Source organism: Astatotilapia calliptera, chromosome 18, assembly GCF_964374335.1.
Source record: "Astatotilapia calliptera chromosome 18, fAstCal68.1, whole genome shotgun sequence".
Taxonomy (NCBI): Eukaryota; Metazoa; Chordata; class Actinopteri; order Cichliformes; family Cichlidae; genus Astatotilapia; species Astatotilapia calliptera.
The window spans coordinates 13722261-13740080 of NC_137439.1; the positions used below are offsets into that span (position 1 = coordinate 13722261).

At 39.6% G+C, this 17820-nt stretch overlaps 1 protein-coding gene across 2 annotated transcripts in view; it reads left to right on the plus strand.

Moving 5' to 3' along the window:
- Nucleotides 1-17820, plus strand: part of LOC113009957 (RNA-binding Raly-like protein) — a 54214-nt gene that overhangs the window by 23045 nt on the left and 13349 nt on the right. Inside the window, exon 1 of one of the 2 annotated variants that reach the window (XM_026148661.2) lies at nucleotides 5399-5610. The exons of the other annotated variant lie outside the window; for it this stretch is intronic. Within the exon in view, the coding sequence (XP_026004446.1) occupies nucleotides 5574-5610 (37 nt within the window). The 5' untranslated portion in view covers nucleotides 5399-5573. Of the gene's footprint in view, nucleotides 1-5398; nucleotides 5611-17820 lie in introns of those variants that run through there. 2 annotated transcript variants of the gene reach the window in all.

Here is a 17820-nt window from a genome sequence, read left to right on the forward strand (position 1 = left end):
CTGGCTTTAGCTTAACTAGCTATCCCTCCTGTGTCCCTATCTTCCTGTCTCTGCTGGCTCTAGCTTTGTGTTAAATGTACCATGAAAAAAATGGTATCAATCACTTCGTCTAAGTAGCAATCAAAGTTTTTACTCCGGTGTAAATCAACATTTTAGCTCTAAATGTAGGCCAGAAATTGGGGGTATAATAAGATCTCTAATAAATGCTGCTCATCACTGCATTCATAAGACCCAGTTAGTGCCAAGAAAAACAGTCATAGTCATAAACACCACTCTGTTTCACTTTGCCACAACACAGACATATTCACAGTGATGTCAGCACAAAACCACATGTCCCCTTTGCTCTGCTAAAAGAAGCTCGCCTCATTGTTATGCATGCTGACACAGTTGTATTCTCTGAGAAACACACAGAAAGAGTGTCTAGAGAAGATCTCGGGTCAACACGTCATCTGAGCTTCATACAGCAGCCAAAGTGAAATACTACTTTGCTTAGTGTGCCATACTGAGGCTCCACTGGCTGCTCTTGATTGTCTGACCATCTGTGCGCGCATGCACACACACACACACACACACACACACACACACACACACACACACACACACACACACACACACACACACACATTAAATCCAGCATATTAACAATGCACAGTAGTAAGTTGCCTAAAGTAATGTCTCTTCCTACTTTGGAAGTAATCTCTTCTGCCTTTATTCTTCCAAGAAATTTAACCCTAAACACCTTATCTTTTAAATATGAACAGGCATCTGCAGCCTGCCTAAGATATTAATGCTTGATATTTTCCTTAACATTTTTTTTTTAATTAAATTATATTCACTGAAGCATGACAGAAAATGCAGCTGTGTGAAGGTATGATATGTGACAGGAATGTTACAAGGTCAGAATCAAACCTGTATATCCTGCAGTGAGCAGCTCAGCCTGCTGAGGTACCACAGCACCCCTTGCATGAGTAGATTTGATAGCAATGAGATACTGACGTGCTTGCTTTACCTGCTTTAATTTCTTCAGACATAACTGGATTGCAGATACAATGACTTAAAGTGTTAAATGTGACTAAAAGTGACATTCAATCACCCTGATGCGGTCTTCGTCTCGCAACCGCTTCTTGGGCCCCTGATGAAGATGTCTGCTGGTCATTGGGGAGGGTTTCATTTCTTTTTTTACTCACTCAGCTTCCCTTCTTGTAATGTCTCTGTGGATAAAATCTGGACACAGATGTACTGATATTTCCCACATTCATTTTTCATAATCAGTGTTTGTGTGATCACATCTTGCTTAGGTTTATAGTGTTTGAGAGCGTTCATGGGTGACAGCAGTCTTGTAGTGTTTGAGTGCCTCCCTGTGGTTGAAATAGATACTACAGTAAAACCTGTGAAATCCTGGCGTTTAGTTGAGAAGAGCGGATGGTCCTATAATAAATTCTGCACTTGTGAGTTTGAGTCAGGAAAGGTGTTACATTGTAGTAGTTAACTAGTAATAGTTTAATTGTAGGCTTGTTTACTGAAACTCCATCTTAAATAAAAATAACCCCACAAGGAGAAACATTTCTTTGAGATTGCTTTAGTTTAAAATCAATTTATATAGTACGTTTTGAAGGGCTTCACAGGAACGAAAAAGATAACAAAGGAGAACAAACGTCGTTATACGCACAAGAATAATGGCATAAAATCAATACAGAGGATTGATTAGATGCCTGTTTGTTTTTCTTTTGCTAATTTGATATTTATATTGATTCATGTTCTTCTGCTTATCCAGTTCAGGGTTGCACGAGTGGGGTATCCTATTGCAGCTGTCATAGGGGTGCACAGTGGACAGGTTGGCAGGCTTTTGCAGGGCTAACACAGAGAGACAGACAATCATTCACGCTCGCATTCACTTAGAGTCACCAATTGGTACAAGATGGACTGTAGGAAGATCCTGGAATACCCAGACATAACCCACGCAGACACAGGAAGAACCTGCTGGGGTCTTTCACACTGAAAGACCCCAGCTGGACTCAGGACCTTCTTGCTGTGAGGCCACATTGACATTCATATATTAATGCTTAAACTTTTGTCTAAAGGTTCCTCTGTTTTCTTTCCAATAGCAGCAGTTTGTTGGCCTCTGCTGATGCATTTATTAATTTCTCATCTGCATGAACACTAGATGGTGCTGAGAGAATAGCATTGAGACCAAAACTGGGACATCTCATGCTGTCCCTCAGCATGTATCATTCATTTGTAGTCAGCGAGGGAAAGACTGCATGCATCCTGCACAGAATATCCAATCGCATTTTTCCATTTATGAATCATTAAATTCCACAAAAAGATTTTTCTCTGTTTGTTAGAAAGTTCTTCGCCTGCCACTCAATGTGGTTTATTTCTAAATTAGCCTCAGGCCACTTTTTTGAAAATATGCCAGAACACAATTATATATATATATTATATGTTGTTGTCACGCAGTATTTTCACCACTTAAGTCACACAGCGGTATTTTTACTCTTTCTTAAGAGATGTCAAATTGAGACAATAGCTGATGACACTGGAGTTTGATTTCGGCGACTTGAAGCCACAAATCGTCTCACTCAGCCTGTTTTCTTCACGAGCTTTTAGTTTCTTGTCTTTTTTTTGTGAGAACAAAGAAACAATTAAGACTTCAGGCTTTGCACGAGGCAGCTGCAAACCCCATGTCAGTGTAATTAGATATCACATTTACAAGGCTTCATCTTCATCCAAGCCTAAGAGCTGCAACAGCTGGGGAGTCGGCTCCTTTAGACACACTGCTGATTTTTTTTTTTTTTAAATCTGTCTCTTAAGTCCACAGGCTATCCACTTTAAAATGAATTAAAAACCCTGATTGATGAATGAGAGACAGTGACAATGGGAGGCTGATTTACTTTTATGACAGGATGCCATTTGAATAGTGAGGTCACACAGAAAATTTCTGTGGCTTTAGAGGACAGAAAAATCAGGACATTTTTTAAAGATGTAGCTCAAATATCAAATGAATCGTTCATTTGTGACCCCCGTGATTAGATTTTGTTTTGTTTATTCTGCTAAAAAGATTGGTTAAAATTCTGTGATTAATAGAAAGAATGACCTTTTTTTATGCTTGCATGTAGTCATTATACCTATAAAGCATCATGGAACTAAGGATAAGATCTTAACAGTTCTTACAGTTGAAATTATATAATAATAAAATGAATACAACAGTCTGTGTGTATGTAATTAAACATGTTAAACATATTATCTATGACTGGGCAAGTGTTCACACAATGCAGAAGTCTATATTTAGAGTGTGCAGTGCACACACGTGTGCATCTTTGTTGTTGTACCAATCACTATTTTTATATCATTGTTGGGTTAAGTGAGTTAGAGAGGGCCGCTCACAAGTGCAGACTCACACATGTGAGCGCACAATTCAGCATCTTTCAGCTTTTAGTCTTGCTTTTACTGCCTACAGCTTTATGTTTGATACAACCCCATTTCTCTTTTGGGGACCCAGTCTGGGCTAATGTGGGCAAAGGTCAGTTTTTCTGTGCTGTTTCTCTCTGCTGGGCACTGTTTAGAAAAGAAAAATAAGTGGAAACATAATTTGACGAAAGTTCAAGGCTATCTGGACAAATGCCATGAGCTGTTCACCTGCATGCAAGCTAAGCCTGCTCAAATCTCCTAGGTCACAGGCCAGGTCGGCTAAAATCAAGAACCCAGAAAGTTATCAAAACGTTTCCCCTTGCCAGCAATTTTTACATAACAATATCACACATGTATGTTTATTTACATCTGGTCATGATTATGCAAACTGGAACAGTGCTGCTCAGTGCTCCTGTTTTCGCTTTATATTAGGCCTACACTGTAGATTGGATGCAAGTATTTTATGTTCATTTTTATTTTTTTAAATGAAGATTTTTAAGGCTAAGCCTATTTGATACACCCGGCATCAATCATATTGGTCACCTGTGAGTCTCATGGACACCCATTAGTCTATGTAACCCCACCCTTTTTGCCTAGTGGGTCTATTCACCGCCGACCTGGCGCAGCAGATGGCGGCCCCTCCCTCAGCCTGACTCTTCCCACTGTTGCCAAGTGCTTGTTCATAGGGGGGCGTCGGATTGTCTGGGTTTTCTCTATGTTAGTGTGGGGTCTTTACCTCACATTATAAAGCACCTTGAGGTAACTGTTGTTGCAAATTAAATGGAATTTCATCTCCTCACCATCAAACTGAGAACAACGAGAACCCTGTAAGTCAGGAAGAATCTGTGTAACCTTTAAATTATTTGATTACCATTCACTGTAGAGAAATATTTCACCTTTAAAGACGATGGAAATAATGAGATGGTGAATGCAATGGGGATGTAAACTGATGTTATCCTAATTTATTAATTTATTTTGATGTGTAGAAAAACAAATCATCCATCCATCCATCCATTCAATCATTAACTGTCAGATTACCAAAGAAGATATTTTAAGGACATATCTGTGGAGTCTTTGAAAAGAGTCTTTTAAACATGCCATGTTTGTGACATGACAGTTACATTTTTCTGCATCTATCATGGCTATTTTAGATTCAGTAGTCTTAGATTAAAGTGGATTCTACTGAAGCAGCTTTGCATGATCAGCATAGTTCAAAATAAATGATTTTCAACATACAGTGGGGGTTGGGGCAGACACTCGGTCAACCCTCTCTCTCTTTCCGGCACCCTCACTTTAAGCCAACCCTTTTCTTATTGGCTGCCCCATGAAAAGAGAAGGTTTGAACTGCAAGTGAGTGTAGCTATGTAGAAAGTAGAAAAAAGTAGAGCCTCAGCTCTTTTTTTTTGTCTCATGGGGATAACACATCTACACTGACCTAATTTTTGAAAACTTTGACCATGTTTAATAAGAACATCCAACACTGGAACTGTTTATATGTAACAGAAAATTAGAATATAAGACAAAAATTTTCTAATAATAACAAAAGCATATTTTGGCCAGTAAGTAAGTGAAATATGATGTGTGGCATCTTTTGAAAATATTCAAACATTACAGGAGAAATGAAAAATGACAAAAACCCGGTTAATTTGGTAAACACTTTGTGAAGGAATGGAGAAACTTTGAATGTAGCCATGGGCAAAATGTATAAAACATTGGAAGACTTATCTACTGGAGTCATACAGCTTCTTCAAGATTTTTTATTTATTTATTTTTTTTGGCTTCAGGGGCTCCACAAAAAATACCAGATATTACAACAACTTCTATTAGGCAAAACTTTAAGGGGAGAGTAGCCAGTATTTTTTTCTGCCATCCTTAGATAATCATTATAATTAACGCATTTTAATTCTCAGCAAATAAACCGCGCAAAGACGTGAAAGCAGGATTTTTACTTCCCCTTCTGTGCTTTTGCTATTGGAGCATAGCGGAGCGTTTGCGTCTATGGCTCCCCCTGGAATAGGTGGATTAATGGTACGGTCCAGAGCGGCTCCGCTCAGCTCTGCTCGGAGTCTGGAGGTGCTCCGGCAGTCTGTCTGGTTTTTAGGAGAAAGAGGAGGCAAAGTCGGCTCAGCCACAGCATCACCCGTTTTGTTTCTACGCTCGTCATGACCATGTACAAAGGCAGGCGTCGCAATCAGAGATGTGAGTATGAGGAGGTCATTACTGGCACTTTAAACATCTGGTGCAGAACGTATAGGAAGATTGTGGTTTTTGTTTTAGTCGTGTAAATGATTAAAAAGTTGTTCAACTGGAAGTGAGAAACTAAGTAACTGGAAATGTGTTTATTTGAGGCACTTTTCGGATTAAAGTTTGTAACCACTGCTTTTCCATCCTCAGTATTTTAATGAGTGGATGCACCTTTTCGAACAACTCGCTTGATCTCACAGCGTGGGCTGTCGCACTGTAACTAAATCGCGCAGAATCAACACCTCCGAGTCATTTAAGCACTTCATACAGCAAAAGATCCTCTTCCTGTTTCTTTGCTTTTCAGAGGGCTTGGAGATTTCTGAGGATGCGGGATCTGATTTAATTTTACTGTCGCTGGAGACAAATTAAGAGTGCGGTTGTACGAGTAAGACGTCTTCTCTGGAGCTGCTCAGTGGCTCGCAGCTCCAGGTGTGCGCGCACCTGTGCGCGTACGAGGCTGAGTGCTGCGGGTCCATCTTTGCAAATTTGTGGGTGCATGAATAATTTTTAATAAACCTCATGTACCAAGCTCTATATGTACTAACTGATAATCGTCATCAATTATTTATAAAAGGCTGCAGTTTGCGTTTCTAACTCTCCTATTAATATTTTATTGAAATTAATTAAACGTGGCCCGCAACTGAGCGTTATTTTTGTCAGCAGCAGGGATTTCTCAGCAGACATGCTCATTCACACACGCACAGCCCCGAGTTTGTAACGTCACGTAAGGCTCTGGTGCATCAGGACTCTGAAATTGAAGCGGCTAAATGGCACCGCATCATTAACTTTAGTATTATTATTGTGATATTTCCTATTTTAAAGAAATCTAAGTCACTACTATTACATAAAATCAACCCATGCAGTAAATTTGAATGTGAATTTTTGTATTTCTATTTTGGCTTAAATGTGATTAAGCCAGTGGTTTTCAACCTTTTATTAGCTTGCGAAGGAGGAAAATGTCACAAAAATTGTTCTCCTTTCAAATACAAATAACCTCCACATCGCTTGTCTGATTAAACTTTGTCCTTTTATTGGAGGATGAGTACCAACATGTTGGGACCTACTGGTTTGAACAATGAATTATCAAAGTAGCTCATCACAGAGTTGGTGACAATTCATGTATGCTAAAGATGTCTCACGGGAGGTTTGTGTGCTTGTATTAGTTTAGGCAGGTGGTTTTGTCTACAGTCCACCTTTGAATGAAGTACACAAGTTTTGGAGCAGATGTTCAAGTAGTTTCAAGCACGTTGCAGCTGTCACTTTGTTTTCCAGCTGCTTGCACAGATTAACAAGCGTGTGCTTATGTGGAAGTGTTGGACCGGCTCCAGGGGTTAAAGTGCTTCAAAGTGTTGCACTTGAGAGCCACGTAGTTACATCATAGGAAAAAAAAATGCCAAACTGGAAAAGGAGGAAAGTGCATTAGTGCAGGAGTGCAGCTCAGGAGAGATGAAAGACTCTTAAATTATCTTTACCTCAGGCTACAGCTGTATGCTCATTATGTTTTAATGCAAAAAAAATTAACACATACCAATGTTGGGAGATACAACAGTGGCATCAGAATGTTGCCTTTTGTGCTTACGAACATCCGCCTACTAATAGGTATATCGCCAATGTGATATTTAGAGTCCAGTGACTCCAGTCAACTTGGAAGTTCAGTGGCCTAACATCACATTCTTCTAAATGACTCATAGATCAGCAGGTCAAATAATTTCATTAGATGCTCAGGAGCTTGAAGACAGGCTGCCAAATTTATGCACTGCCAGGAAACCATTTTCCTGAAAAGGGCAAAAGAGTAAAGTACACGGATTTCATTAAGGAAGGACAAGCTGTTGAGCGATTAATCCCCGTATCCCCACAACAAAAACTGTCTAAGCCCCGAGGTCTTCATCCATATTGGAATAACTACATGGTTAGACGGAGCCATGCAGTTCAAAGAGAGCTGACAGATTAATTACAGTACACTTCTTGGGTGGGAGTCCTGCAAGCAGGTTAAGACTAAAGTATTTGATATTGACAGGATGATTCATATATGTCAGTAGCTCATTAAAGCAGTCCAATCTTAAATTCACTCTAACTGCGTTTGACTTCACATTGAAACATATATAACAAGCTATTTCAAATTCCTATTAGTAAGAATGAGCTAAATCAAAGCGACTTACAGGGAATTTTGAGATAAAAGATATCTTCCAGTAATTACCTGGTCACAGATCTAACAAAAAAGCGGAGCTACAGCTTCATTCATAGTACTGCATTGAATCCCTGTCACAGTGCGTGACGTTGTGAGCTGGTCCGTCTGCATTGCTCCGTCCTTACAAGTGAAACTCGGCTGATCATTTTCAACTCGGAGCTGGTAAATATTGAACAACTGTTACTTTTAATCAAGTGCAGGGAGAAGAGAACACTTTATACACATTTGATTCTATACACATAATGTCACACAGAGCTGTGACAACAAGAAAAACAGCCTGTGTCCACACTGGCAGAATACTAGCTGTTGCAGTAGAATAATGGGCACACTAAATACAATTACAGCCTATTACATTTTGTTTCACAGAGTCACGAGCCTTGTGCTAATCAATGTGTGCATATTACCACCAGTCAGACCTGTCACAGCTGCTGCATCGCTGCGACGTGTAGTAACATATTTTGGGGAGGCGCAGGTCAAGCTACAGCATAGGGTGTAGGCCTACGCTGTAGATTGGATGTGGGTACTATAAATCAAGCGTAACTATGTTAGTTAAGCTGCTATTGAGCTTGGAGTGAGGGGGGAGCTATTTTGGGCACTGCTGGTCCAGGAAGGATAATTTATGGATGTTTTTCTCATAGAATATAGAATAAGGACTCGGTGCTACACCTGGACGGCATGAAGCTCTAAATTATTAACAGCTAAATACAAACTATCAGGTTCTTTTAAATGATTTTTCAATGAAAAGTACAATAATAATAATAATGGATTGGTTTTATATAGCGCTTTTCAAGGCACCCAAAGCGCTTTACAATGCCACTATTCTTTCACTCTCACATTCACACACTGGTGGAGGCAAGTTAAAGTTGTAGCCACAGCTGCCCTGGGGCAGACTGACAGACGCGAGGCTGCCATATTGCGCCATCGGCCCCTCTGGCCAACACCAGTAGGCGGTAGGGTAAAGTGTCTTGCCCAAGGACACAATGACCAGGACAGAGAGCCCGGGGATCGATAAGGCGACCTTCGGTTACAGATGAGCTTCCTCACCTGATGCTTTGGCATGCTATTGAGAGTGCATGGCATTGTTTTTTTTGTGTGTGTTTATAGGAATGGCGATATTTTTCAGAACAAAAGTAGAAAGGTATACATGTCATCATCATCAACAACTTGTACCTCAAGATATTAACCGAGACGTCCTAGGTGTATTGATGAAAGGATTCACTGCTTTAGTGTTATGTCTGCATACATACTAAGAATATGTTAATGCAGTAGATGATTCAGTTTATATCTCTGATCAGTTTACCTTCAGATTCTTTGCCGGCTTTGATGGTTTTATCAACGCTGCTGGACTTTTACATATAAATGAACATCAGTCACACCTGAGCCCTTCAAAAATGAGTTCACACAGCACCGATTTCTGTGTTTTGCAGTACACACGTTTTCAGTATCTTGCCTGTCACAACACATCCACGCTGTCAAATCATGGAGATGTGCTTTTTTTTAAACTAGCATTAATTGAATTGCCAGAACTCAGGAAATGGTAGACACAAAAGGCAAATACTCCTGAAACCTGGTGTTCAGGTAAACGTTTACAGGCTGAAACAAAGTATTAACAGCAGAGCACACATTTGGGTGTCATAAATATACAAAAGATAGGATGTAGCCTCCTGGTCTGAAAAGAGAGGCCAGTATTGACCAGCAGGGGGCGACTTCTGTGGTTGCAAAAAAGAGTCCAACTGTACAAAAGAAAGTTCCTACTTCTTGTTTGTGGGTGATTTCTCGTTACACACTGCCTGATGAGATTAGGCTTTCCAGGCAAAGGTTTAAGGTCATCTACTGTAATTTATGGTGTGGTAAATAAATGATAAAGCAGGGTACACTTTAAAGTATTGATACTTTGTTATTGACAAGTTACTACTGTAATATATGAGTGTGCAGGATTGTTGGTATCTTAGTATAATCCATGGGAGAATTTATGTGATGCCTGGGTAGAGTTTGTCTTTAAATGGCACTCTCACCACATCCATTTATTCTTTTTATCTCCAACTTTTCAAACTTAGCATCGTTAGTCCACCAAACAGAGATTCAGACAAACGCACACTCGCAGTCCTTGGACTGCAGAGTGGAAGGGGAATCACACAGACACAGTGAGAGGACAGCATCTGAAATCCACCCGGAAAGATCAGGTTGATATCCTTAACATGGCTGACCATTCAGCAGAAGCTTTGAGCCTTTCCAAATTAAAATGCCGCAACTTGTTAAGTCTGCTTCGCTTCGTACGGCTTAACATCATGAAATTTTTCTCGGTTAAAACACTCAAGAAGCTCCCACCAGAGATGATTCATTTATGAACATCTGACTATCCCTGTGATCCACAACTCAGGTCAGAGACTTTTCTTGTGAAATCAGCTCTAAATTGAATAAATGTGTGTTAAATCGAGAGAAGTAGTGTTTTATTGCATCGTGTGATGTAGTCTACAATATAGGTAGCCTAACATGAACATAGATGGTTTGTAATAACATTCAGTTCAGATCTAATCCCATTGTCATTCCTTGCGACTGTAAATCACGCTCCATTTTCATTGTGAGCAGTAGCAGTCTCGTTCTATTACAGTAATCAGGTCATCAACTTCCAGACTGAATATCCTTAAGAATTAATAGGTCTTTGTTTTTATATTAATATTATTGGATAACTGGCTTAAAACGGTCTGAAACTTACATTAACATCATTTCTTGGTATTATTTCTAGGACAATATATAATCCTCTAAATATAATTATGTGAACCAGAGATGATGATGTCCGCATGTGTGAGCAGTCAAACGCCCAGCAGCACATTTGCCGTGTCTTCTCTTTCAACCTTTCAGTCACCCTGCTCCATTTGAGAAAATGCATTTTCAGGTGTCGCAAAAAGAAAAAGAGCTGCCTGTGCCGATGAGCTGTGATCGGAGATTATTCAAGTCTGCTCTGTCAGATTTACAGGGCGCGAGAACACAGCCTAGATTGAATCTGCGGCCGCTGTCTTGCAGGATGTCTCTTAGTGGTACATTTGTATTCATGCAGGTGCCTGGATGATCTCTTAATCAAATATCACTCACCTGCTCTCAGGATGCGTGTAGACTCCGCAGAGATGGGAGTTTGTTCTGTGCCAGAATTGATCGTTTGCCTGCCAAAAGATTATGTTTTGGCATTAGCTGAGGAAGGAAATGTTTTCTCCCATTTCTTTTCTCAGGTGATATTGTAGTACTACTCACCTCCTCTGTCATAATTGTTTTGTTTTTGCAGCGAGAACACTGAAGGACGGCAGTGTTAAATGTTCAGTTGCTTTGTACAGTCTCTTCAAATGTATTATCACATATCAAAGTAACCTCACTCAAGAGGAAAATTGCAAGTGCTCTGTGATTCAGCTTACGCTTGGCTAAATAGAGGCAGCGGAGGGGTTATGCATCCATTTCCTTTTTTTTTAAAACTTTTAAAAGCAGGCTCGTCTGATTCAGATTTAGCCTGTGCTATGACTCCCTTTGTCTGTGCCCAGTCCAGTTATCATGTCTCCGGAGGGGAAAGTTACGAAGGGCACTGTGAGCTGAGGGATCAGTATCTAACTAAAACAGACACGCATGCAAGCAGTAACACGGCGAAGCACTCATAGGTAATTCAGCACAGCCTCATTAATATGAATAAATCCAAAGTGAGTCAGAGGGCCCCTGAGGTGCAGATGATTGTATTCTTGAAGGAGCCACTGTGGATAGATAGAACTGTTACTGAGCTCAGTCGCAGCTTTTCTGTAGGAGACGCTGAGCTGAAATGAGGTCTTGTAAAGTCGGCTATTGGCCCTTTCATCTTCTACACAGACGAGGAAGAGGAAGACAGTGTGAAAACACCACTTCAGCTTTTGAGACTGTGACTTACAAACTGACTGTGTAAGACAGAAAAACATGGCTGGAATATTTCACATTGCACAGTAAATAATAGGACGTACCATTGTAGGTAGAAATGTTAATATGGAGTTGTAGAAGAGGGAGGTTAGTTGAGAAGTTTATGAGAGAAAATGCACCAAATTACACAAAAAAAGTAAATATGTTAGTACTGAAATTCCCAGATTTTTAAAGTCTTAAAAAGTGTAAACAGGGAATATCAGTTACACATTAGTGAGAAGCTGCTGTTGTGCAGTGCTCAGGTTTAGGAAATACTTGTGTAGCATCCACAGAGGTAGTTTTATTTGTAGTCGTATTACTTCCTGAAAGGATGCAGATGCTCTGTGGAGGTAATACTTTCAGTACCATTTGACTATCTGTTTGTGCGATTCTGCTAAAATACACAAAGACTATAAAGCTGATATTTTGTGAGACTTGTTGTACAGGCAGTGGAAAGGAAGAGGAAGAAGTCTGATGAATTTTTTGTGTGGATCTGAATGACTTTTTAACACATAGTGAGATAGTGTCATTGGCCCTGGCAGATGTCCTTGTCCTTCTGTTATTAACACTTGAACCAGTGTCTAAATGTGAGGTGAACATAAGAATTATCAGCCTGCTGATAATTATCACCCTCCCTATGAAGTGTATAAAAGTCTTTGGTTGTTTCAGCAGACAGCTGAAGTTACTAGCTGGTGAGCATACTGGAGCACTTAACGACAAAATATCCGTTGAGTGCTTTAGTTAGCTAAAAACAGCCAATGAAAACATTTATTTAACCAGATTAAAATTTTAAAAAACACTCTGTAACCAAACACAATGTAACTAAACTAGCTAACATAAAGAAAAGCTATAAAAAATGTTATTTAAAAAATATAAAATAAATATAGATTTTTATACATTTTTGTCTGTGTGACTGTTTCAAGTGTTTGTAAATGTGACTTTGTTATTTCCTGGTTCTTGTTTTATTACATTAGTTCCTTCTTGTGTATCTCCTGCTGTCTATATATTGTATGCATCTCCTCCTGTTCTTTGTTGCGTTCTCCCCTCTAGCTGTGTTTGCAGATTGTTCCAAGTCTCTTCCCAAGTGCCTAGTTATTTCCTAGTTTCTGCCTGATTTGAGATTTTTTTGTTTGTTTTTTGTTTGTTTCTGCTGAAGTAGAGCAATAAAGCTGCAAGTTTAAGTCAGTCTCGTCTCCTGCACTGGGGTCCTTTTCCTGTCTGCCACACAGTGAACCATGACATGAACACTGAAACTAAATATTTCTGAACAATAAAACTGTAACCTTTTGCCTTCAAAGCTTTAATTCTTCATGACAGATGCAACAGGGTGCTGGAAACATTCCTCGGAATTTAAAAGGTGCTCTATTGGATTGAGATGTTGTGACTATAGCAGCCATTTGAGTACAATGGACGCATTGTTATGTTCAAGAAACCAGGTTGAGATAATCTGAGCTTTGTGAAAAGGCACATTGTCCTGTTTGAAGCAGCCGTCAGAAGACTGGTACACTCTTCATAAAGAAATAAGCATGGTTAGCAACAATGTTCAGGCAGGTTGTGGTTTTAAAACAATACTCAACGGATACTGAGAGGCCCAAAGTGTGCCAACAAAACATCCCTAACACCATTACTGGACTGTTGATACAAGGCAGAATGCTTTCACGTTGTTTACACCCAATTCTGAGCCTTTGTGAATTGTTGACACTGATGGCACTGTGTGGTCTTTTGCTGCTGTAGACCATCTGTTTGAAGGTTTTCTGGATACCTTTTGGTATTTTAGTTATTGTCGCCTTCCTGTGAGCTCAAAGCATCAACCATTTCAGCTCTGACACTTACCAACTTACTGAAATCACTGTCCATACTCATTCTAATGCTTGTGTTGGGCTTGAGTAGGTTGTTTTGACCATGTCTGCGTGCCTGAATGCCTTAAGTGTTTGCTACGTGACTAGCTGATTAGATATTTGCTTTAAAAAGCATTGAACAGGCATACTTGATAAAGTGAGTAGATGTGCGTTGTTCATCATATTCTGACAGCAGTGCATTCTGCATTGTAGCAGCGCCAATAGGAGTATGCTCTCAGGAGTTAAGAGGGCGGCCAGTGTTTTTACAGTGTCTGTGACAGACTTTCTTCTACTTTGAGTTCACCTCTGTGATCGGTTTTTGTGGCCAACCTGGACATAATGGCTTCAGCAAAGTACATTTTTATATTCCCCTTCAATGCGATGCCGCATGCAGTTTATAGTATCAATCAAGTCCTAAGTGGCTATTGCTTAGCAACACAGGCTCTATCTCCTCTATCTCCTGCTTCAACTTTTTATGAATACACGCACAAACAAGTCTCGGCTGCAAGCACACATATACTTATTCATGCGACTTTTGTATATGATTAGTATAATGACTGTAATTAATCAGAGACTCTATGTGTGTCTGTTGCGATGTGGAGGGAAGGGGTGTTGTGAGGTGACAGTGTTCATTTTAGAGTGCTTTTTAGTGCTCCACTCTCTCTTTAATGACCCTAGCAGGGGCCCAAAGAAGAGCAGGCTTTACAGTGCGAACCATTCCTCACGTCTTCCTGTGTCCTAATGATAATGATACAGCTGTCCCTGTGCACCTGAGAGCTAGCGATACATCCCCCCACTCCATTAGTCCATTAGGGAGAACAAGGAAGGAAAGGAGGAAATCAAGAGAATGAGAAAGAGCGAGACAGTCTGGGCTCCAACCATTGCACCCATGGTGATTCTGTAGACAATGTGATGGAAGATCCAGACATATCTGCAGCTGCAGGACTCTGTGTGAAAATGTGAATCTGAGAGAAGTGCTTGGATTTATCTGAGATATTTTCCATTCTTTAATTCATAAGATTGGTGCATTAATATTGCAGCAGAGAGTTCATGCTTACCCCACCCCTGGAAGAAAAAGCCCAAAAAACTGCGACTGCAACCCTTTAGGCACAACAACTTGACTCCAGCTCCAGTCATGACACTTGCTGCTGCATGATCCCCAAAGCTGATGTTTTATCTCTGCAACTCAAGGGTGACTCATCCATCAGAAAGGGATCTCTGTTGCTGCTTTGTCGGTTCACCCCTGTGTTTGTTTGTGTGTATGCGTGGGAAGGTGGCGTTTTGATTTTTGTTAGCGTTTTTTGTGTATGACCTTGAGCAGCACTCGAGGCTGATTGAGCAGAAGCAACGTCGGAAAGCCGACAGACTAAACGCGGTATGATACCAGCCGGGTTTAATGCGCCGGTGTTCTTGGCAGGTAGAAGGGGCTGTCAATCATGGCAGTAGTCATGAGGTGCGTGCAGATGAGTCACAGCTGTCTGCTAATGCATTTGAAGGGGATTTCTTTCTTGAAGTCCCTTTTTTGCACAGTCAGTCTCGGTTGTTTCGAGGCTCTTACAAAATCTTGCAAACTATGCACCGTCTGTTTGAGCGTTACAATGAAGTGAAGTGAAATCATTAAATGAATCAATGTTTTGTACCCCAGTTCACCTGGTTAGTTTCATCACACAGAGCCCTATAGGCACCCAGACAGCTCAAACTAAGAAAAGCTCTTCACTACTTCCTCATCTCTGATGAGATTGCTGCTATTTCACACCTATTAAAACAGAAAATAGAGGAAGGCTTTTTCAAATGGGTTTTCACATGTTATACACTAGACAATCTATAGATAAGTCTTAAAAGATGAATTTTCATTGTTCAACTATTAACTAATTAAACTATAAGAACATTTGGGATAAGATTTGTGGCTCTTTTCCAAATATAGACTGTATATAAAGGGTGGACGTAGCTATTATGACATCATCAGCTGTTTTTGGAAAGCTTAAATTGAGGAATTTGAATCTGACCTAGAAATTAAGAATGCCAAATGCTCATATGGCAGCAGCTCTCTAGTTATAATGCAGGCCTGGCATTGTTTATCGTCTATTTTACTTAAATGGGGCCATAATTTACATAATTTACAAAAATATACGTTCTGCTTTATTACAGAAGTCTTAAAGTTAAAGGTAGACACTAAACATTAATCAGGAAAACATTTAAGGAGATCATAAATAACATGACTTAGATGGTTGTTTTCTGATAGACTCTGATACAACTCGATTTGTTTTTCATTTCCCCTGGATCGCCACCTCCTGGCCACTAGAAAGAATGCAGGTTTACACTTTTATATCCTTCTTCATATAAAATCGAATAACTGCGTTAATAAGGAAACAGGAACAGTAAAGTAGCAATGAATACTCCATAACATCCTGACTGTTATAAATGTTTTTAATGACAAACACAAACTGACCATCGCTCTCTCGCTCTCGCTCTCTCTCTTTTCTTTATTTGATCCCATTGATATGGTCATGCACTCAGAAATGCTACGAGACGTAATTAGCTTTAGCTAGCAACCACCCTCTTACTTTTACTGCTGCTCTTTAATTTAAAACGATGTTGGCCCACTTTTCACAGCATCTTTCATCTTCAAAACCCACTTTGACCATTCAGCTAAGAAATTTTAAATAAACTTCCTTTTAATGCATGAGATCTGAGGGTGAGGATCATACAATTTTTTAAAATTCACAGTTTCTGCTGAACGTCTAGTTCAGTGAGGATGAATGTACACTGCTACAGTACATGAGCCCTGGCCCATAATATGGCAATTCTGAATGAAAACACTGTCACACTGATAATCTCATAAAAATGCAGTTTGTAATTTGTTCAAACCTTTAAACAAAAATTCTTAGGAGCTTGAAAATGCCCAGGGAGCCTCTTTATAAAGACTGTGCTACATCGTATGATGTGGTATTCTGCAGGACAGGCTAAAAAATAGCTCCTGGAGTCAGGCAGGTATAGTGCTTTTATAAGAATATAACTATAAAATTATTACAGTATACATATGAAGATATGTTTACCCTTTATTTTCCATTATCCTATTGTCTCCTTGGCAACATAATTTTATTTGTGCCACTCTTTAAAAAGCTTTGGGTGTAGGTGCTTTGAAGTCTTTTGGTTTCATAAAAATAAAAGTTTATGGTCATCCAGGGGGGAAAAAAAGCTGGACTCATGAATGACCATCATAAATAAGCACTTAAAACATTGAAGATTTACTTCCATCTGTCATAAGATGTATATGAATATAGAAGATTAAAATGTGTTTATACAAATATTCAAATAAAAAATAATATTGTGATCTAAGCATCGGTGTCCTTCATTACAATATAAATATTTATTTTTTTCACACTGTAGAATATTTCCAGTCTAAGCAGAAAACTATTTTTTGTGTAACATTTAGGTAAAATTACAGTGCTTGGAGAATCAAGTTATGTTTTATCAGAGAAAATAGCTACAATATTTGCATTGATATTAACCAAACGATAACTTAAATGACAGAAAAAAATCATGTTGGTTGTTTTTAATTAAAACCCACTTGAACATTTTTTTTAAATTGCAGCTGTCTTCATACAGTCTCTCACTTCAGAGGCTTAAAAAACTGTTGGACAAGATAAAATAATTTTAGATATAAGTATTATATTTTTATACTTTCATAAAAAACACCAGCTGCTGTGTTTTCTCCCTTCAGATGCTCTGTTTGGCTTTTACTGCAGCCACCTTCAGTAGCTGCTCATTTGTGGGTCTCTGCCTTCAGTTTTGTCTTCAGTAGCTGAAAAGCATGCTCTGTTGGACTGGGATCAGCTGACTGACTTGGTCATTGAAGAATATCCCATTTCTGTCTCTTGAGAAACTCTCGGGTTTCTTGGGTGCAGCTTCTTTGGGTCATTATCCAGTTGCACTATGAAGCACTGTCTGAGCAGTTTGGCTGCATTTGGCTGAATGTGAGCAGAGAGTACAGCCCCGTGCACATTTTGCTTCTTCTACCAGCAGTCACATCAACCAGCACTTTCGTTTGGTTTCCCTGGCAGCCATACATGCCCACACCATAACATTGCCTCCATGTCTGACAGATAATATGCTTTCGATCATGAGCTGCTTCTCTCTGTCATACTTGTGTCGCCCCATCACTCAAGTTTAGAAATTATATTTTTCCAGAACTAAAGGCTTTTTCAGATGTTTTCTGGCAAATTCTAA